The sequence below is a fragment of the Thermobia domestica genome, chromosome 7 (genome assembly GCF_964235325.1).
Source record: "Thermobia domestica chromosome 7, izTheDome1.hap1.1, whole genome shotgun sequence".
Classification (NCBI taxonomy): domain Eukaryota; kingdom Metazoa; phylum Arthropoda; class Insecta; order Zygentoma; family Lepismatidae; genus Thermobia; species Thermobia domestica.
This window is the reverse complement of record NC_137460.1, coordinates 143,973,875-143,996,579: the sequence shown is the minus strand read 5'-3', so window position 1 is coordinate 143,996,579 and position 22,705 is coordinate 143,973,875. Positions and strand designations below refer to the sequence as shown.

The 22,705-nt window shown below is 36.7% G+C and overlaps 1 protein-coding gene across 1 annotated transcript in view; it reads left to right on the top strand.

Moving 5' to 3' along the window:
• Nucleotides 1–10,196: 10,196 nt before the first annotated feature.
• The window catches only part of LOC145690441 (uncharacterized), a 29,669-nt gene continuing 17,160 nt past the window's right edge, over nucleotides 10,197–22,705 (top strand). Inside the window, exons 1-2 of the mRNA XM_081765330.1 lie at nucleotides 10,197–10,754; nucleotides 19,419–19,498. Of these exons, the coding sequence (XP_081621456.1) occupies nucleotides 10,415–10,754; nucleotides 19,419–19,498 (420 nt within the window). The 5' untranslated portion in view covers nucleotides 10,197–10,414. The remainder of the gene's footprint in view (nucleotides 10,755–19,418; nucleotides 19,499–22,705) is intronic.

The following is a 22,705-nucleotide window of genomic DNA, read 5'->3' as shown; positions in this document are numbered from 1 at the left end:
AGGGCAGGATTCACTTAATAATGTTGTTTATTATGCCAACGAGATTTTGATTATGGTAAAAACACCTAAGGATTATTTGCGAAGTTTGGATATTTTTTCGAAGCTATTAGAAAATTTAGGTCTGACTGTTAATCTTGAAAAATCAAAATTTTTCAAGGAATCAATCGAACTTTTAGGATGTTTTATTGATGACAGAGGAATGGGTTTTACTGAGTTCAAAATACAGGCCCTTAAAGTTTTACCTGTTCCCACCAATGTCAAGTAAACACGACAAATTCTTGGTCTATTTAATTGTTTTAGAAGATCTATTCCTCGGTTTGCTGAAATTGCTGAACCCTTATTTTCAATAACCAAGAAGGGAATACCGTGGTAATGGGGTAATTTGCAAGAACAAAGTTTCCATCAATTAAAATTGTACATTATGCAAAATATCCATTTAAATCATCCTAGGTATGATTGTCAATTTTTTGTACGATGTGACGGCTCATTGTTGGAATTTCAGACATACTTTGGCAGCCGAATCCTCTCACTAATGAACCAGCTGTCATACATTGTGTCAGCCGAATCCTCTCACTAATGAACCAGCTGTCATACATTGTGTCAGCCGAACGTTAAAGAATGCTGAAAAGGGATATACTACTATAGAAATTGAATTACTTACTGTGCGTTTCTCATTGCGAAAATTTGTTCCATATCTTAGTGGTTGTCATTTTAGTGTTATCACTGATCACAATTCTCTACGTTATCTTAAGAAAGTACAAGGATATAATAGTCGCTTATTAAGATGGTCTTTAGAACTTCAATCTTTTGATTTTGACGTTCAACATATAATGGGGATTGATAATGTTCCATTTGATACATTGTCTAGATTGTTTCCAAATGAGAATCATCAGGTATTATCTATAAATGTATTTAAAGTTTTACAAGAGGAAATATCCCAAATTTCTTTGAAGAAGTTGCAAGAACATCAAAGAGATATGAAGAATATGCTAAAATTATACATCATTTGACATCTTGTTCTGGAAATTGCGATTGTCCTCGTACTTGGAGTGTTTTGTATCGAATGTCTAATTCTGTGTTAGTAATTAAAGATTTTTAAATATGAACATAGCAATAAAATTTGTGTTCCGCCGATATTGGTAACTCGCATCTTAAGGGCATACCATGATGATTTTGAACGTTTTGGATATTTGAAAGTGTATTCTTTAATCAGTAAATCTTTTTATTGGAAATCTCTCAGGTCACAAATTAAAAGTTATATCAACGATTGTGAGGAATGTATGAAAATCAAACTCAATTATCAATCGCTATATAAACCTATGATGTCAGTAATGCCTGAACGCCCTCATTCATTTATTTCTGAAGATTTGTATGGACCTCCTCCGAGAGCGGCCACAGGCGAAACTTTCCTTTTCACGGTTGTGGACATTTTTACTCGATATTTAGTATCCTACCCTTTGCGCAAAGCAACTTCCTCAGCAATTGTTAACGGAATTTTAAATGTATATATACACCACATTGTGGTCCTGTAGAACATACTTTGTGATAAAGGTGGGCAATTTCAATTTGTTCATACGTGCAATGAACAACACCAATATTAAGGTGCATTTTGTTACTCCTTACCATCCCAGTAGTTGTTTTGTGGAAAACATACATAGAAATCTTGGTATGTTATTTAGACATTATCGTCGTGATAAGCATTCTGACTGGATTAAGTATGTTACTGAAATTACATACTTTTGAACTATTCAGTGTCAGATACACAGTGTGTAGCGCCAGCTAATATCCATAATGGAACCGATTTCATACAACCAATTGAGCAACATTTTGGTGTTACACTCAGTGAGAATAATGATATGGATTATTCACATCTTGTAAGTATGTGTAAGTATTATTCACATCTTTTTCGCAGGACGCAAAAATTTAGAACTCAATCAGAAAATAGAAGAACAATTAGGTAAAACTAAGATTCAAACTAACGATTTAGTCTATGTAAGATTACATCCACAGAGTGATGCATCTTTAAAAAGAATTTATAATTTTTGAGACATATGCTGGACCTTATCTATGTATAAGACAAGTTAATCCTAAAGTTTTCGAACTAATGGACGTGAAGACTGGAAAACTTTTGGGGTTGACGAACTTAAGTTATGGCATCCTTCAAAGTATACTAAGAGTAAATGGATGCAATTAGTTAAAAAGGTTGTTCCTTCTGAAATTGTGACTAAAGTTAACGTAAATGAACTATAACAGATAGCACTAATTCTTAAATGGGAAACAAAGAACTTTAGAGATATATAACGTGTCATGTTGTATTGTAGTTTATGATATTTAATATTTAAGAAATAAATGAATTTGTTGGATATGTAAAACAAGCTAATTGTTGTAATATATTTAATTAATTTGTGTTATACTTTATTGTAGATGTCGTTATGATCCCGTTTATCGTTCATATTTTTTATTTAAATTCTGTACATTCATGATTTTGGTAAGATCTTGTCTTTTTGATCAGAGTGTAACTTTAATTTTTGTTCTGATATTAATTGTCATGTTTTATCTTTAATGTTATTGTTGAAAATATGTTTTTCATCCTTTTACGTACAAAGAACAATCATATGAATATCATATATACACCTCAAAACCTTCTTCATTAAACCCAAGTAAATAATTATTAACTTGTAACAAACTTTTAATGGACCCGAAAAGGACTTAAAATTAAATAACTTGTAAATCAAATTTCGATTGTGCTTTACCGTCGTTGAAATATATAAATAAATACAGTCAATGATAAAATTTAAAATAAATATGATAATAAGATTATAAAAATAAATATATTTGTATATTTATATGAATTGTAATTTTCATATACACAAGGTGCATTCGAAAACCCGAATGATTAATATGTATTATTTAATGGTCCAGGATTCTTTTTTTTTTGTAAATTCAATAAAAGAAAATCCTATATTTCGGGCGACATGTGTAAGGCTATCTTTGTATTTTGAGTGTAATTCTACTTCAGGGCAATGTGTAATTTAAAAATATGTACTAACTAGTGTGAAGAAGAAGAAGAAGAAAGTACGAAGAGAGATAGAATCAAAAATTGATTCTAATATGTGGATTGGATGAGTTTTTATTCTTAGGGTTGATATGACGACGAATAATCAATAAATTATTATTCCAGAATCATCTTAAGAAATGGATACACACACAATCTTTTGAGGTGTAGTTATTATAGTGATTATGTGCCAAAATAAAAGGCAATGCTCAAAAGCAAATAAACAAACAGGTTTATATGTGATTATCGTTATAAAAATCTGGTGGGCCTTCTTCGCAGGATCATTTATCGTTATACCTAATACAGTCATAAGATGTCTTCCCGAACAGGGATGTACTACGATTGAACTACATACTGTTATAGACTTCGACATTCTCCTGGATTCTTTCTCAAATCCATTTCCTACTTCATCATCACACTTCCCTCACCTTTACCACTTGGTTAATCTGGTCTAAAGGTCATGTAGGTATACTTGGGAATTCCTTATTTATTTTATTTATTTGCCAAAGTTCCAGATACAGGAAGGCAGCCATTTTACACTGAAACTATATAACAGATTATAAAATTAACAATAAGAAGTGTAATCAAAAAGTTTTATAAAGGTCCATAATTGTAGCAATTACAAATTGAAATAAAACTTAGGTTCCATAAGTGTAGCAATAATTTCCTGTTGGAACACATTCTCAGATTTAAAAATATCCACGTCAGAAGCAATGGAGTTAAATTCAGAAGCCAGTCTGTAGAACAAAGAACGCTGAATAATTGATAATCAAGGCGTGTTGCAATGAAGTAGTTCACTATTTCTAGTTCTTCTTGCAGGTACCCGAATATTAAATTTAGAGATTAGTTTTTCAGTTCTAAGTTTCCCATTTAGAATTCTATGAAGAAACATCATATCAAGTGGCATGCGACGAGACGAAGATGTACGAATGCCAAGAAGTCAACATTTCAGGCTTACTTGGCATGCAAGAGAGATTTGATGAGCTAGCCATACTCCAAATGGTGGAACAGTACTCTATTTTGGTTGAAATAAACGGTTTATAGAATATACTTAAGGCTGTAATATCCCTAATCTCTGTAAACCTGTACAGCTGATCTAATAATCGCATAGCACTCTTGGTCATGGCAGCAATTCGATCAGTAAACAGAAGTCTTTCGTCGAACACAACCCCGAGATCCTTCTGAGATGAGACCTTAGCAATAGGATCATCTCCAATGAGGTAGTAAGAAGGAATTTTGTTTTTCTTTACTGAAGATGTAATAGTAGAAGATTTTAAGGGATTTACTTTTAAATTCCACATGCTACACCAGTCCAGAATATCTGAGAGGTTTCTTTGCAGTTCAGTCACATCTTGAGCTGTTTTAATTTCCCGAAATAATTTGCAGTCGCCAACAAAGAGAAGAATTTTGGTGTCAAATAACTTAAGATAAGACGGGAGATCATCTATGAAGAGAAGGAGAAGAAGTGGGCCCAGAACACTACTCTGGGGAACACCAGTGAGAACAGGAACAAAATTTGAAGCAGATCCAGGGAGAACAACATGTTGTTCAGGTTCAGTGAGATAGTCTCGTAACAATGAGAAGAAGTTGCCGTGAATATTAAATCTATGTGCTAGTTTATGAAGAAGAAGCTTAGCGTCAATGCGATCAAAAGCTTTAGTTAGGTCTAGATAGAATACATCAAGTTGTGTGTTATTGGACAAAGATTTGATTGCTTCCGAAAGTAATAAATATAAATTTGTGAGAGTAGAACTGCCTGAAAGAGAGCCATGTTGAGCAGGATCTAAGTAGAGTGAAACAAATTTATGCAATATATCCTTGATTATTTTCTCTCACACCACAGAAATGATGGGCAAGAGAGAAATTGGTATGTATGATGAAACATTGTTTGCGCTGCCAGGTTTCAAAATAGGTACAATATTAGCCTGTTTCCACGATCTAGGGAAAACTAACAAACTAACTCTATGGCCTATGGAACCCGGAGGTTGAATGCCGCATTCGCAAAAGCTCTCCACTCACTTCCATCCTTAGCTAACTGGATCCAGTTTCTACTTTGTATTCCAATCTCTGCGAGATCCATCTTAATATTGTCCTCCCATCTGCGCCTTGGTCTTCCTAATGGTCGTTTTCCGACTGGTCTTCCAGAGAAGACTTTGAAAGCGTTTCTACTTTCTTCCATTCTAGCTACATGATCCACCCACCTAAGCCTCCTAGACTTGACGACCCTAACAATGTTGGGTAAACCATATAAATTATGTAGTTCCTCGTTATGAAGTGTCCCCCATTCCCGTTCCTCTTAGGTCCGAATATTCATCTCAGGATCTTGTTCTCAAATACTTTCAGTCTATGTTCTTCCCTCAGAGTAAGTGACCATGTTTCGCAGCCATACAGAACAACAGGCATGATTATCGTTTTGTATATTTTAAGCTTCAAATTCCTCGACAGATTTCGCGACGACAAGATATTTTGAACCGAAAATAGTAACACGAATTCCCTGATTTTAGTCGACATTTAATTTCTCCGTGAATATGATTTTCCCCTGTTAATATTGATCCTAGATATTTGAAACTATCCACTTTATCAAAAGTATTATTTAATATTTTAACGCATCCATAATTTGCTGTATTCCGGTCCCGACGCATTTCCATGTATTTAGTTTTCTTTGCATTTACTTCTAAACCCATGTCCCTGCAAGCGTTTAATAAGATCTCTGCATTTCTTTCTATTGTTCTCCTATCATCCCCTATTAAATTTACATCACCAGCACATGCCATAACCTGGTGAATACAGTTCAACTGTAGGCTCTGGTTGCTATCTTTGATTTTCCTTATAGCGTATTCCAGAACGAAGTTAAATAATAATGGTGACAACGCATCTCCTCGTTTCAGGCCATTTTAGACGTGAAAGCTCGTGGACAAAAATTTTCCTACCCCGACTTTACCTTGGGATTCATTTAAACATATCTTAATTAATCTAATTAGCTTTCTCGGTATTCCAAGTTCTGTAAGAACGTTGAATAATGTTTCTCTCGTAACCAAGTCGTAGGCCTTTCTAAATTCAATAAATAGTTGATGTACCGGGGTATTGTATTCCCACTTCATTTCGAGTATTTGGCGAATGGTAAATATTTGGTCAATAGTTGATCGATTTCGTCTAAATCCGCACTTATAATCTCCAATAATTTCATCTGCGTAGGAGGCCAGTCTTGCTAATAGAATATTTAAAAGGATTTTATAGGATGTTGACAGAAGAGAAATGCCTCGATTATTATTAGTCAGTTAAGGAGGGTGAGTTTGTGTATCTTGTTCCACAATTTTTCGCCTCCAGCTAAAATTAACTCAACGGAATTTCATCTACACCCGGAGATTTGTGTTTCTTCAATTTCTTTATAGCGGTTTCTACTTCTTTTCGGTTGGGTTCTGGAATATACGGTTCTGTGGTGAGTATCTCCTTCTCTCCACGCACACTAGCTTTTGGTTGCGTGTTGAGCAAATCGTCAAAGAAATCTTTCCATCTATTTAAAGTGCTATCCGTGTCAGTGAGAGCTGTACCGTCAGATTTCTTTAATATATAAGCACGAGGGTGATAGCCTTTCTTAAATTCGTTGATTCCCTTATACATGTCCCGGATGTTTTTATATTTACTATTATCTTCAAGTTCCTTAATTTTAGCTTTCAAAAAATCGCGTTTCTTTGTTCTAAAAGTTTTGGAAGTTTCCCGCCTGATATCTGCGAAATTTTGTGTAGTTGTTTCATTCGGATTTTGTAGCCAGCGTAATTTCGCCTGTTTTCTCTTCTCTGCTAGTTTTATGATATGATATGATATGATGATGATATTTATTTGCCTGTTCATAGCTTACAAATGAGGACAATCCTCAATTAAGCATTACAGTTGTCAGATATGATTTACATTCTCTTGGTCGAACCATGGTTTGTTCCTACTTATTTCCGCGCCCAATTTTTCTTTTGCTGAAATTTTAATGCTATCTCTAATTTCAATCCAGGTATCCTCAACGCTAGTGCACTCCGAATCTTCTAAAACCGAGAATCTATTCGAAACTTCAATCTGGTATTTCTCTCTTACCTGGCTCTCTTATAATTTCTTTAAATTGAATCTCTCCGTTTTCGGACATTGAATATTACCTTTATTTAACGATAACCTCTCTCGTATTATCGCTGCTATCAGGTAGTGGTCAGTGTCACAATCAGCCCCTCTAAACGGTTGGACATCAATTATGCTAGATTGCCTTCTTCTATCTACTAAAACATGATCAATTTGATTATGTGTTTTCCCGTCTGGTGATGTCCAAGTGTATTTATGAACGTCGCGATTTGGGAATTTTGTACTCTTCACGAGTAGGTTTTTGGATGTTGCAAAGTTCACGAATCTAACACCGGTGTCATTACTTTCCTTATGCAGACTTTCGTTCCCTATAATCGGTTTGAAAATAACCTCTCGTCCTACCTTCGCATTGAAATCCCCTAATAGAATTTTCATATGGTATAGCGGGAGTTGGTCAAATATCTGTTCCGCTTCTTCGTAAAAACTGTCTTTTATATCGTCATCCTTATCTTCAGTTAGGGGGTGTACATTTAAAACAATAATATCACACCACCGTTCCTTAATAGTAATAAAAGAAAGTCTGTCAGTAAGAAATTCAACCCGTTTAATTGCTGGTAATATACGTTTATGAACGAAAAACCCTGTTCCTAAGTGGTGATTTTTATTTCCTTCCCCGTAAAATAACGTAAAATTTCCGGAATTCACAGATCCATTTCGTTCGCACCTAACTTCCTGAATTCCTACTCCTCCATCCTGTATTTCTCTAGCTCTCTCGTTACGGATTTTAACGCGCCTGCCCTATAAAGACTCGTAATATTCCATGTTTCAAATCTCATGTCCATTTTCTTTTGTTGAGGTCGTGCCAAGTTATCAGTCCTTATCTGAGGCTTTTGTAAATATTTCTGAACAAGTGCTTTTTTTTTTTAATAGGATGAGGTTGTTAGCCATACCCAAACCCCCAAGCTGGAGGACCACTCCTAGTCGGCTGTCCGCGACTGCTTATTCAGTATATTCGCAGCTAACCTCTATATCTAGAGGCCTTCTCCTCGATCTGCAACCTGAGGACGCGTCATGCCGTGGTGACAGTAAGCCACCTTCATTAAAGCATCTATTTAATAATCGTGATAAAGGGTTGGCCAGAGATTCTACAGTATTATTTAAGAAGATTGAACTGATATTGTCAGGACGAGAAGAACGATTCAAAGGTAAAGAAGAAAAAAGATGTCTTACCTCGTCAGGAAAAATACTGAGTGAAGATAACGAGTGTGAACAAACTTGCTGAACAGGAGGAGGAAGTGTAGGAGTAGTCTGAACACAAAAATTCTTGTAGATATAATCACTAAAAATATGAACTCTATTTCACCAGTTGCTGCAATAGAGTCGTGAAAACTTTCTTCAGGAATGCGGGAGGCATTTCCTCTTGAATTTATGAGAGGCCAAAATCTGTTTGGATTTGTAGAAATATCAGATCTTACACTGGCAATATAGTTTTCGTACTTTATTTTAAGCAACTGTTTTCAGTAACATCTTATCTCAGAAAATTTCTTATATGTATTCTCATTTGGATGTTGCTTTCACGGTGACCATGACATTAAAAAAAAAAATCGTGCCTCCGAATCAAACCATGGAGGGTATCTACTAGACTTACATTTCTTTTTAGGAACAAAGTCTTCACATGCTGCATGTACAATATCATTGAGAAAGTCCAGAGCTTCATTGATAGAACCCAATTCAAGAATGTCCCATGGAATAAGAGATGGGGCACGATTAATGTCAACTCAAGGGGCTTTCCTCCACAGGGGAGCTTGATGCTTACTAGATGAGCAAGATTTCTTTATTCTGTGAACTTTTTTTATATGGAATAAGGCCTCCAAGCTTTCATGATCAGAAGAGAACAGATTAAGTAATGGAGTGATTACACATTTATCGAGCAAAGACAACACATAATCAAGTATCCTATTTCCTCTTGTTTGTACATATTGTGTTGGGCGAGTCTCAGTCCATGAATAAAATTTTCCAGGAACCAAGTCTCTTGTAGGTCAGTGGGAATAGCTGTTCGTTCATCGGACCACTTGATGTGCATGTTGAAGTCACCAAAAAATAAAACATCTCCTTCCGAAAGTGCAGCTAGTGTGGAATCCCGGCAGGCTTCCAGAAGAGCTGTAGGACTAGTTTTATACGGACGATAAAAACAGCCAATTAGCATGTTGTTTTTTTTTTTTTTTTACGTGGATTAATACACACCTCAGCCCAAATTATTTCACACGCCTTTTTCAAGTTTTCCCTCAGTCTACTCGGCCCCTTAGAATGAACGCACACGGACACTCCACCTGCATGAGTTCCTCGATCGCTCCTGTAGATGTTAAAGTATTAAAATAGAGAAATTTCAGCACTCGATACATTTTCGTTTAACCACATTTCATCACGTTGGTTAATCTGGTCTAAAGGTCATGTAGGATACTTGGAAATTCATTAGCGGATGTTGCAGCCCGCTATGGAGCCCTTAATGGCACCCCCCAACGATTTTTTAGTCTCGCCTATTGACCTGTTCCCGCTACTTACCACACTTCATTATCAATGCTGGACTGCTTATAATGCTTCTTGTACAAAGGCACATTATTACTGGCTCCATCCTTGTTCTCTCCGTTCCCCATCTTGGTTCCTTCATCATACTCTCCCTTCCTCCATTTTCTTCTCCGGAACAGACTTCACATTCTTTATACTTCCCACCACTTATTTCTTTTTCAAAAATGCACTACTTCTCTTTGTAATTGTAGTCTCGATACTGGCATCATAAATCATCTCATTTTCTCTTGCTTTCTCTACCAACAACATCGCTGACATTTCTCGCCATTCCCCATATTTCTTGGTTCTGGCCCATTTAATATCTATTCGTTAATTTTCACCTTATCTCCACCTGTTTTTTACGCCTATTATCTATATTTACAACAGGGGCGGATCCAGGACTTACTTTTGGGGACCAGTGGGTCGTCATACTGCTACTTTTAAGGGTTCCAAACTTTGGGATGGGTTTTATTTATATAAAAAAAATAAGAATTCATTATCCCAAGTACCAATGAAGAAGAAGAAGGAGAAGAAGAAGAAGAAGAAGTATGAGATTGTTTATCTTATTTTTCCTAAGGAATTATATACAAGTTTGTTTTAGGAAGAGAATTTTCCGAAATGGCGTTTTTCTTCCTATGCAGCTACATATTTGAAGATATGGCTTGATTTTTCGCAGTTGTCCTCTTAAACAGAAAGAATTTGAAGCGTAAAGAAAGTGAATATCCATCCAGGATGCCACCAAAGGAAGTAAATTGTTTTGTTTGTGATGTGAATGTGGCAGGAAAACATTTCCCACTGGCTTCAACGCGAACTGAATATTCGAAAGTCAAAATGTGGGAAAAACTTAGTGAATTGGTGGGTGAAGAGTATATGGTAATTGTATCAGAAGTAGATATTGTTTGCAGAGGATGCGCTAGCTTAATAAATACAATTGATAGGCTTGAAAGTGGACTTAAAAATATGAAGCAAGTCCTCCTACAGTTCTTAGAAAAGAAATATTCATTAAATGAAGATAAAGTGGGTCAAAATTCACAGGCACATCCATCTGGCAACAATGACAGCAATAACTCAGGTTTGTGATTTTTTTTTTTTTTTTTTTTTTTAGATATATATTCGACATAAACATCTAGACGTCGGCAAAAGTGCACTTGGAGCAGAACATTCGGCCTATGTTTAGCAGAAGGGGTCCAGCTCTTTTCTCTAAAAAATGTTACAATTTTGGTAATTTCTGCTCACATTCGGTTAGTTTGGGGTAGGGTTGGTTAGTTTAAGTTAGGTTAGGCTAGTTTAGGTTACGTTAGGTTAGTTTAGTTTATGTTATATTACTGTAAGAATCCCGCATAATTTTCCATAAAAATGATAGAATTTCGCTTATTTCTACTAATATTACGTTAGTTTAGATTAGTTCAGGTTAGCTTACGTTAGTTTATGTTAGGTTAGGTTAGATTTGGTTACGTTATGTTACGTCTAAGTACTTGTATCACTCATTTCTCCTGTAAATTTTGCGTTTTTTACGTGCTTCTGGACCCCTTGTACTAAACATACTCCGAACATTCATTAAATATTAGGAGCCAGTTAGCTTAACTTTACCTAAGCTAACCTTCAACGACATTACTCGAGCAGACGGTTCCCCCAAAGTTTGGCACATTTGTTACATTTTCAGGTTATGTTAAAGCTTTGTATTTCTTTTAGTAGAGCATGCACTAAATGAGAAGCTCCACTACTATTTGCAGATTGACTTTAGGGGGGCTCAGTATAAATATAGGTGGTCGTATGACAAGTAGTACAGTGAATAGAACACGAACCAACTTATGCTAGGTGCCCACTAAAAAGCACGAATACTATCTAACCGACTTAGGGGAGGAGCTCAGCATGAGGGCCCGAGCGTTAGCGAGGGGGTACGCCCGCAGCGAGCAGGCGCGTCAGCGACGGATGTAAATCCATAAACGAGTATAATGGATGAGCACACACACAATACTTTCACTATCAGTCAAAATTAATTTCATTATATCGTGCACTGACAGTAATTACTTATATTCACACTCTTTCCTTCACGAAAAATGTTGCACATTGTATTTTACCTATAATTTTTCTATTTGGAAGACCCATGTCCTTGAGTGAACCCCCATCAACAATAAATAATCACGTGACTTGATACCGGTAACGTATCTAGAACAACATATACGTTCACAAAACCGGAACCACTTGTTCTGCTCAAAGTGCATTCTTACGATTAGGGGCCTTCAATCTTTTTTGTTTGTTTGTTTGTTTGTTTAACGTCCCACAATATGCATCGAGACAACAGGACACTATGTTGAGATGGATGGTGATAGTGTAATGACGAAAGGGGAGGAAACGGAACGTCAAGAAATCCTACGCACAAGGTGTTCCATCTTCGCGGTAACTGGTATCGAACCAGGGACTCCAAGACGCAAGTGCTGAATCTCTACACTGAAAGACCGCAGCCCCTTCAGTATATCATAGGGACAACGTGGGTAATGCAGATGAGTTGTTGACTGAAACGACATGGATGTCATTTGATTTGTATTGTGAAGTAGATCATTAATTGATATGCCACTTTCCCGAAGAATCCATTTTTACCCGGAAAATCAATAGAAATTCCTGATCTTGGGAAATGCGAACCAGTTGTCGACTGAGGCAAAATTGGAGACATTCGATTTGTATTGATAAGGAGGTCAGTAATTGATAATGGCATTTTACCGAAAAAAAATGTTTACTCGGGAAATTAAGGGTCCATGACGTTTGGGTACAGAACTTTTTATTCAAATAGGTTTATCTACCTAGAAATGTTATCATATTTCATAACTAGAGCCCGGATGTTTAGGCACTAAAATATGAAAGTAGACACTGAAAATTTCGAAAAACTTCCACAAATAATTTGGATAAACAAAAAATAACATTTGGAACACAGCAAAGTTTCTGCACATCTTGCACAAGTTGTCGCCACAAATAGAAAAGAAATGGGAAGAAACTGCAGCTAACTATTGACTATCTGGTCTCCGTACTATGCGGTTAATTTTAAAAGTATATTTCTTTTTAATAAAATAAGACATAGGGTAATAAAAACATATAATTTGTGTAAAAAGACTTAGGTTTTTCGTTAATGTTTAGTTACTTACTATATAAAGATGTGACTATATATTCATACTGCACTATGTACTTGATTTTTTGAATTTATCTTAAAATGTATACATTACTGTACATGTTTTTATTTTTTATAATAAATTAAAATGCGTGGCGCAAAATATAACAAGTGTTTATTAAATACTGGCCTGTACGAAGAGGTAAGAAGAAACGAATAAGAGCTAGTTTTGGGATAAAAATGATGTTTTTAATGCTATGGATGGTTCAGGAAGTACTATGAAAGTATTTATTGAATGCTTTTTGTTATTTGCTCTGCCCGTTAGGCCGGATAGTTGATACTCTATTGTATTAATAGAAAGTATTTCAGATTTCATAAAAATAGGCACTGCTATACATTGAAATGGAAAGAATAGGCCAAATACAATTTACTGTAGGCAGCCCCGAAAACAAATTTCTGTCCTTTAGAATATATCTAACGTAAAGAAACGATACGATTGGTCGCATAAGAAGAACAGCATTATTTCCAATAAGGATATGGAATCTGTATGATAGTATGACAGAGTTCTCAATGGCCAGTCAAGAACGAACAACTACACCGAAGAAGCTCATTGTGGACTGCTTTGCGCCCAAACGTGCTAGTCCGGAAATTAAGGAGTTTTAAGCAATGCGGACCAGCCGTGGACTAAGTAGATCAATGCTTGATAAAATATTTCCCAACAATTTTCAGAGGTATGGATAATATTTTGAATAGTTCGAAGTATTTCTATGACAAATTATTTTATACGTAGCCCAAAACAGTTCGTGGAGGAAGCGAAATGCACTCAGCAGAACCGTATATTCCAGAGCACAACTAAAAAGAAGCGGAAATTGCCAATATTAATTAAAGGAACAGAAATATCTGGGCTTAGACGAAATTCCACCTGAATTACCTTTAGCTGAGGGAGAAATGTTGTGAAACGAGATACACGTTCCATTCTCCTCATCTGAAACAAGGATAAATTGCCATAAAGAGTGGAAAGAGTCCAAGGCATGTCTCTTTCGTCAACATTCTATAAAGGCCTCTCAGATATTCTTTTGGCTCCATTAACTCCATATGCAGATAAAATTATTCAATGTGGATTTAAGCGAAATCGATTAATTATCGATTGAATATTTGAATATTACTATTCATGAAGTATTCGAAAAGAAATAGTAATATGCGTTAATACCCCGATACATTAATTATTTATTGATTTTGGAAAGACATATGACTCTGTTAGGAGGGAAACAATGTACAGCCATCTTACTGGATTGGGTATACCGAAAGGTTGTTAGATTAAAATGTGTTTCAATCAGGGTTGGCTGGTTTAAACCAAACAATGAAAAATGTTCGTAAAAGTGTAAGTATTGGTAAAATCTTGATAAACACACATTTGTGGATTATGACGTTTCACTCCCTATATTATTTGTATTATATTCAGACCTAAATTCCCCATTCATTACTCAGAGATTATACTACAAAAGCAACTTCTTTTTATAAGTGTTAAAATGTTTCTTTCATGATTTTTGTATAGTTTGTTATTATTGTTATGCAATTGCAATCAAAGAAAAAATTAAATATTGTTTCGTTTTAATAATGTTTACTATTGATATAATACATCGAAATCTCGTACTTTCTTTTTGGAAAGGGGTCATACAAACTCCACGAGAGGCATTTATTGAAATCACAAGTATCTTTGGTATCTATTTATGTACAGATGGGTCAGAGCAAAAGTGCACTCAAATAATTCGTATCTTTATTCAGTTTTCTTACTGATATGCAAATTAAGTCGTCGTGTTTCTTTAACTTGGACTAAATTAGTTATTCTGTACTCTGCAGTATTTTGAAATTGTCCATATGTAATTCTGTATAATGGTTTCACTTCTGCAACTGTTTATCTTTTTGTCCTAGTATGGGTCTTGACAATTGAAGCGCTTGGAGGATAAAAGTATTATGTTACATTTTTTGAAACGTTGCATTCTGGCGGTTCATGCACGTGTTATATGTTAATCATGCCACGTGACACCTTATTTAGTGAGTCCTTGTCTGGGTGCAGGTATTTAGAAAGGATGAAGGCGGTATGTTAAGGAACAAAGTTGTAATAGTAAATTTTCCCGTCATATTCAATTTGTTACATATCACCTTTATCCTCCAAGCGCTTCAATTAAAAAGTATGTAAAGATCGTATTTTTTATCAGGAGTACTTGTGAATGAGTCGGCAGATGTATCGCATTTATGCCCAATTAGTCCCGGTTTGAAGTTCAAATGGAGGACAATTTCTCTCGGTTGTAAGCCGAGAAACGGTTGGGATTCCGCTTTAAGCTCTTGACCCCTTCCAGCATAACCCGGTTGTTGCATAATAACACCAAGGCGAAACAAATTTATTTCTGTCCATATGTGATATAAATACATAGAGCAAATTATTTAAACCAAAAGAACCTGGTTTAAACAACAACAACAACAACAACAAAAAAAAAGAACCCTTTTTTTTTCAATAAAATCCATGGTTTTTGCCAAACCTGGTTTCAATGAATCCCAAAGTATAGTCCGAGTAAGAAAACACTTGTCCACGAGCTTTCGCGTCGAGAATGGACTGAAAGAAGGAGATGCATAGTTGCCGTTATTGTTAAATTTTGGTCTCGAGTACACTATAAGGAAAATTAAAGGTAGGAGCCAGGGCCTAGAGCTGAATGGTACTTAGTAGGTTATGGCATATGCTGGTGATCTAAATCTGATAGTGGATGACAAGAGAACAATAAAAGGAAATCCAGAGAATCTATTAAACTCCTCCAGAAAAGTAAGACTTGAAGCTTTCCTGGCGGCGTATATGATAAAGTTCTTCTCGGGCAATCAGCCAGGTGAAAACTGGTGGATAGGCCAACGTTTCGAGAACTGTCAACGTTCTCATCATCAGGGCAATTATGTGGTACTGATGACCGGGTTCCACAGGGGGCTGAGTTGAAATCCAGTGTCTCTATTAACTTTGTTCGGTTCATGAACTATGGCAAGAGATTCGGTTACTATCCTGGTCCAGTAATTGGTGCTCTTGGTAATGATGGATGTGTCCTTAAATAAAACTTTATGTCCTTCAGTTAAACTGTGTTCAGCTAAACCTGATTCAGCCATTAGTAGGACAGTGTGAGCATCATGTGAAAAATTCATCCGACTTCGTGAATATACTAAAAACAATACGCACAGCTCCAGGAGACCTTCTAGTCAGCTTCGATGTGGTTTCATTGTTCACCATGGTTCCAGTTCAAGATACGTTACTCCTACTTAGTGAACACTTCACACCGGAAATTGTGGAATTATTCAGAATCACCCTAACTTCAACATACTTTCTATATGATGGACAGTACTATGAACAGACGGATGGAGTCGCCATGGGATCACCACTTTCACCAGCAGTTGCGAATTTCTTTATGAAAGATTTTGAACAAAAACCATTAGAACTGACACCTTTCAAACCATCATGTTTTTATAGATTCGTAGATGATACGTTTGTCATCTGGCCTCACGGGGAGAGGACACTGCATTTGTTCCTAGAATTTCTTAATAAACAACATAGTAACATTAAGTTCACAATGGAGATTGAAAAGGACGGATGCTTGCCATTCCTGGACATCCTCATCCGCTGGAAGCCCGATGGTAGTCTCGGCCGTAGCGTCTACAGGAAACCTACTCACACTGACCTCTATCTCAATGGCAACAGTTTTCATCATGAGTCACAGCGAAACACCGTCATCAGCACACTAGCACATAGAGCGAAATACATCTCAGACGAAGAATCCCTCCCTCGGGAACTGGATCATCTCAAGAAGACGCTACTCCAGAATAATTACAAGAAGCGTGATATCAGTTTGGCCCTGAAAAGGAACTTTTCTGAACGAGGAAATCCAAAGAAGAAACTGAAGAACCATTGAGTATAGCAGTTTTACCATACACTGGACAACTTTCTGGAAAGATCTCCCGGATTCTGAAAAAACACAACATCGAGACCATACACAAGCCGCCACCAAAAATCAGAAACTTACTTCGCCCGATCAAAGATGACTTGGGCTTAAAGACACCAGGCGTGTATCGTATACCCTGTGAATGCGGAAAGGCTTATATAGGACAAACAGGACGCACCATTGAACAACGTTGCAGAGAACATGAAAATTACGTTAGATTATTCCATCCAGAAAAATCAGGTTTAGCTGAACACAGTTTAACTGAAGGACATAAAGTTTTATTTAAGGACACATCCATCATTACCAAGAGCACCAATTACTGGACCAGGATAGTAACCGAATCTCTTGCCATAGTTCATGAACCGAACAACGTTAATAGAGACGCTGGATTTCAACTCAGCCCCCTGTGGAACCCGGTCATCAGTACCACAGCAAAGAAAACGACACACAAACATCCAGATAACCCTCAGCCAATCAGTACCACGGACTACGGACCATAGCCAGCCAACCACAGCTCCAGTCTTCAGATGGAATTAGTCAATTAGGAACCAGCATTTTCAGCCAATCAGGAACCAGCATTTTCGCCAGTCCAGGCTGATCTCTACATAATTGCCCTGATGATGAGAACGATGACAGTTCTCGAAACGTTGGCCTATCCACCAGTTTTCACCTGGCTGATTGCCCGAGAAGAACTTTATCCTCCAGAAAAATTGATTTAGAAAAAAATGCAGAGAAAATTAAATACATGGAAATTTACCGTGTTCGTAATACTGTGGAATACTGTCGTCAAAGTGGATACTTTCAAATATCTAGAATCAATATTAACACACTAAAACTACATCTACGAAAAAATTAAATGCCGACTGAAAGTGGGGAATTCGTGTTATTATTCTGACCAAAATCTTTTGTCTTCATGAATTCAATCGAAGATTTTGAAGCTTAAAATGTATAAAACGATAAGTATGGTTGTTATGCTATATAGTTGCGTAACATGGTCGTTTGCTTCTAGGGAAGTATTTGAAAATAAAATGCGGAGACAAATATTGGAACCCAAGAGGAAGAATATCGAGAATGGTGGAAAATTCATAGCGACGAACTGCATACCCGGCGTCGGGATGTGACGTCCCCATCGTCCAGTTTTTCGGAACTGCAGTCAGCCACTGGTCCTTCAGATTAGGGTTTGTGCCGAACCGATCCTTGGCATTTAAATGTGCTATTAAGCACAATAAAAAGATAAGCCTGGGATGCGTACTCCTTTCTCTGGACGCCAACTTCGCTATGGTCTGTTTCTTATAATTGGATTTGTGATTTGGAAGACGCATGGACCCGGAGTCATGGGATGGAAGAGTGAAGCGTTTGAGGCCCTATCAGGATCGGATAGGAGTGGTACCCTAAATGGTTGGTGGAGTCTTGGGAAGTAGATGATCCGTGAACGTTTTCCTCCATTTGGGGTAGACGTGCACGCATCCCGGCCGGCTGTTGTCTGCGTCCTGTGTTTGTGTTGTCCGGTGTCCAAATCTTTGAAAAAGAAAATAAATAAAAAAAAAAAAAAAAACTATTGAAACAAAAAGTGAAAATATAATGGAAGCACAAAAGGATAAAAAAAAAAAAGAATCCGCACATTTTATTCTTACGGGCTGGTGGGGTCTATCTTTTTATTCGACAGTTTGTTTCTTTTAAGTCCAGTTCTTTTTTTCGGAACCATGTGTTTCCGTCGATGGAAGTGGTTTTCTTGCACCCCATTCCCCGGCTCCACATTGATCCTAGAGTGAGGGCGTGCTTATGGGATAGTCAGGGGAATAGCGTAAGTTCTCGCAAGTGCCCCGGTGTGAAGTTGCGGCGTTTACACATATAGACCTATATTTTATACCAATTTTTTATGGGTACTTAAAGTTTAAAATCGGGTCCGGGCTGACCCTCCTGCAAAAAGCCCAATAATCCGGTATCTTGTAATTAAAGATAAAGATACTGAAATGCCAATGCTGAAGCAAATCGTCTGAGTGCTTTTAAGGGTTTGTCCCTGTTCCTCATTAATAAAGTAATTACTTAAAACGCCGGACAGGTTAAACATATCAAGAAATTACGGAATGGTATTTTATTGGTGGAAACGGTCGATAAGAAGCGAACAGCGAAGCTAGTCAAATTTACTAACATTGGATCAGTGAACTTGTCGGTAGAACCCCATCGTCTTCTGAAGGTCTCTCGCGGTGTAATATCATGTTGAGACTTCCTAAACTCCACGAGGAGGAGATTAATTCGATTCTTGGTGAAAACTCATGTGGTTCGGGTCCCACATTAAGCTATAGGTCAACATCTCATATAGCCTCGATGGTCAAAGGTACGCTAAACTCCAAATCATCTAACCATCTAGTTACCGGTATCAGGTACTGTTCATAGATTGAATTGTACTGTTGTCTTGCGTAATTTTAAATGATATATATATATATATATATATATATATAGAGAGAGAGAGAGAGAGATATATTATTTGATATTCTGGTGTATATTTCGCAGTATATATGGTTCTGAAATTTTTATGGAAATACATATTAAAAAGTTATATTATTCATGTTTTTCAGTCTCTTAATAATGTAAGGAGTTCAGCTTCTGATAATGCATAGATACCAATCTATTAAGTTTCGTATTTGATATATTTCAGGTCAGGATGATAAAAGCACAGAAACAGGAAGTGATGAAGTGACAAATATTGAGAGACACCAACCGTCTTTAATTAATATTGTAAGTATTTTCATTACGTGGTCAGATTTTTAATAGACAGCTATTTAACTTTCTTCTTTAATTCTAATGAAGCAATCTGATTCTACATGTTTAGTATTGTAATGTAATTTTAAATTGTTCTCATTTAATATTAAACATGTCTGTTTGTCGATTTTCTTTTTATGTTCACTTTTAGTGGCAGTAGAAATTAATGAGCATATAGTTTACAAAAATTAAAACTTGCATGTTTTCTTTGTTTCTTTTCAAATTGCTGTGTACCTCTAGGATACAAAACTTGGATTAAACAAAAAAATCAAAACAATTTTATATATATATATATATATATATATATATATATATATATATATATATGGGAAAGACAAACAATCTGAAAACACTTCATACAGGACACGTAAGTGTGGCCCTCCACAACACGTGTTGCGGTTGCCGATCGTTTTTTTGTTTTCAATGTGTCATGTGGACCTTCCTCTTCCGTCAGCAGTAATCAGTTCACCTGTAAGTGTCCTGGTGTGAAAGTGGTGCGGTAAAATGGGCAACCTGACAGACTTCCAAAGAGGCATAATCGTTGGTGCCGTCTGGTTGAAGCTTCAGTGGCAACAGTGGCGAACATTGTGGGGGTATCAAAAGGCACTGTGTCCAATGTCACGAGGGCATACACAATTCATGGGCAAACAACGTCTGCAAACCACAACAATGGTCGAAAGACAATCCTGTCAGATAGGGACCGGAGGGCACTAAAACGGATTGTAGCAGCTAAAAAGAAGACCACTGTAATGAAAATTACATCTGAACTCAATTCCGGCCTACAGAACCCAGTTTCATCGAAAACAGTGCGACGCGAACTTCATAAAATGAAAATTCATGGCAGGGCCGCTATCGCCAAACCCCTGGTTACAGCAGTAAATTCGAAGAGTCGTATCCAGTGGTGCAAGGACCACAAGGCGTGGACTCATGAGCAGTGGAAACACGTAATGTGGTTCGATGAATCGACCTTGACCTTGTTTCCAACAACCTGTCGTGTTTACGTATGGAGAACACCGTTGCAGGCCTATGATACAGACTGTCTGCTCGCAACTGTAAAGCATGGGGGTGGTTCTGTTACAGTATATCGTGGTTTTCTGCAGGTCCCATCATAGCCCTGCATGGAATGATGAATGCTAAGGCGTATGAGGCTATTTTGGGGGACCAGGTTCTACCCAAATTTAGCTTTCCTTTGCAGCACTAAGTTTGTATGAGACGTTTGCATGGATACAAACTACAGAATTCCCTCTAGCAACTGGGATTTGAAATTTGTGGCGGGTAGTTCCTTCTACTTTCTGGCAACGTTAGCTATTTAAATAGTTTTCTGGAAGTAATAAAAAAATCAACTTTACTTCAAGATTCATTCAACAGAAACGATGGATTGAACCCCATGAACCAACTTTCCCGTGAATAAACATACGTAAGTAACATTCTAAAAAAATACAACGTTCGTCTGTCTGGTGGCTAGCTCGCGCACCTTTGAATCACGGATCTCGGATTCGGTACCCGGTGGAAGAGTCTTGAAATTTCAACACATCACTAAGGACTCGGATTCCACTGAAGGCTCACGTCTCTTATAACATCAATGTAGAAGGGGACGCTAAACTCTAAACCCATCAAACCAATCAAGCTAATAAAGAACGGACGTAGTAATGTCATAATAATTCAGACTACGTGAGTGATTTTCTAAAGTATTCAGATTATGGTAATAAATTTAAGTGGAACTAGGGCCTCGAGCATTTCTAGTTCTTGTTACTCGAAAATAAGCAATATAATATATACACATGGTGTCAGGAAACAACTTCGGCAAGTGAATCCTCGGACGAAAACATGAAAAAGCCTATAGACCAAAGTTGGTGCACAACTGCGTTATTTCAGAGATATTGTCCACAGAAAATTGGTCGTAACGGTACAAGAAAGCAATAACTCGAGCAATATTTTGGAGTTTTCCGAAAACGCCTTAAAGTGTTGTGTTTGACTGCAGCATAATATGATTTAGTTCAAGAAATTTGAGCGAGAATCTTGAACGGTAACCCGTAACTTTCATTTTATGTTCTCGTGTAAGGATTAATTTCCCTAAGTTGTTTAATGTCGTTTCCGAACACCCTGTGAAGATACCAGGGTTGGCAAAAACCACGATTTTTATTGAAAAAAACAAAAAAAAAGTTTTTTTTTTTACTTTAAACCAGTTTTTTTTTTTTTTTTTGGTCTAAATAATTTGCTCTATGTATTTATATTACATATGGGCACAAATAAGTTTGTTTCGCCTTCATGTTATTATGCAGCAAAGGGGTTGTGCTGGGAGGGGTCATATAAGCTTAAAGTGGAACCCAAACCGCTTCTCGGCTTACATCCGAGAGAAATTGTTCTCCATTTGGACTCGAAAGCGGAACTAATTGGCCACAAATGCGATGAGTCTACCGACTCACTCGCGAAGGACTCGTGATAAAAATACGTTGTACTGATCTTGACATACTTGTTAATATAATTGTCACGAGTCATTTCAAAAGGACAAAAAGCCAAACAGTTGCACAAATGAAACCATTATACAGAATTATATATAAATCGGGAAACTCCCGCCTTAGCCATTGGGAAAATCGTGTTGTTACTTTAAATGCAAAGCAGTAACGGAAAATCGTGTTATTGCTTGGTATGTAAAATTTTATGGTCAACGTACGCTAAAACTGACGTATTAAATTACAAATTTAGTATGTACATATCATTCAATTGAATTAAAACTGAAAGTCCAATCGGAGCTAATGTTGGAAACTACATAGGGAGTCGATAAATTTTGCCAATTTCCATCAATATATTTAAGCAACCATGGCTACCTAATAAAACAGACATTCAGGCATACAATTTGGTTTCGTTTCGTGTCTTTAGGCTTAACATCCTTACGTAATACCAAAATAAGAAGAAGACTTTCGCTTAAAGTGGCATCCGAAAGAAGGTTTACACTTGAATTAATTTTTCTTTTTTTTATTAAGAAAGAAAACCAGCTGGTTTAAACCAGCCAACCCTGGAAGATACAAAGTAAGATCTCGGGTCACGAATTCATACTTATTCCGCTGTGTGTGAACCAAAATCATTTTCCCATTGAAGTTCAATAAAATAATATAAATGGTTTAGAACCAGAGTGAATTTAAATGATTCATATATTTATTCACTTCTTATTTATATTATTAT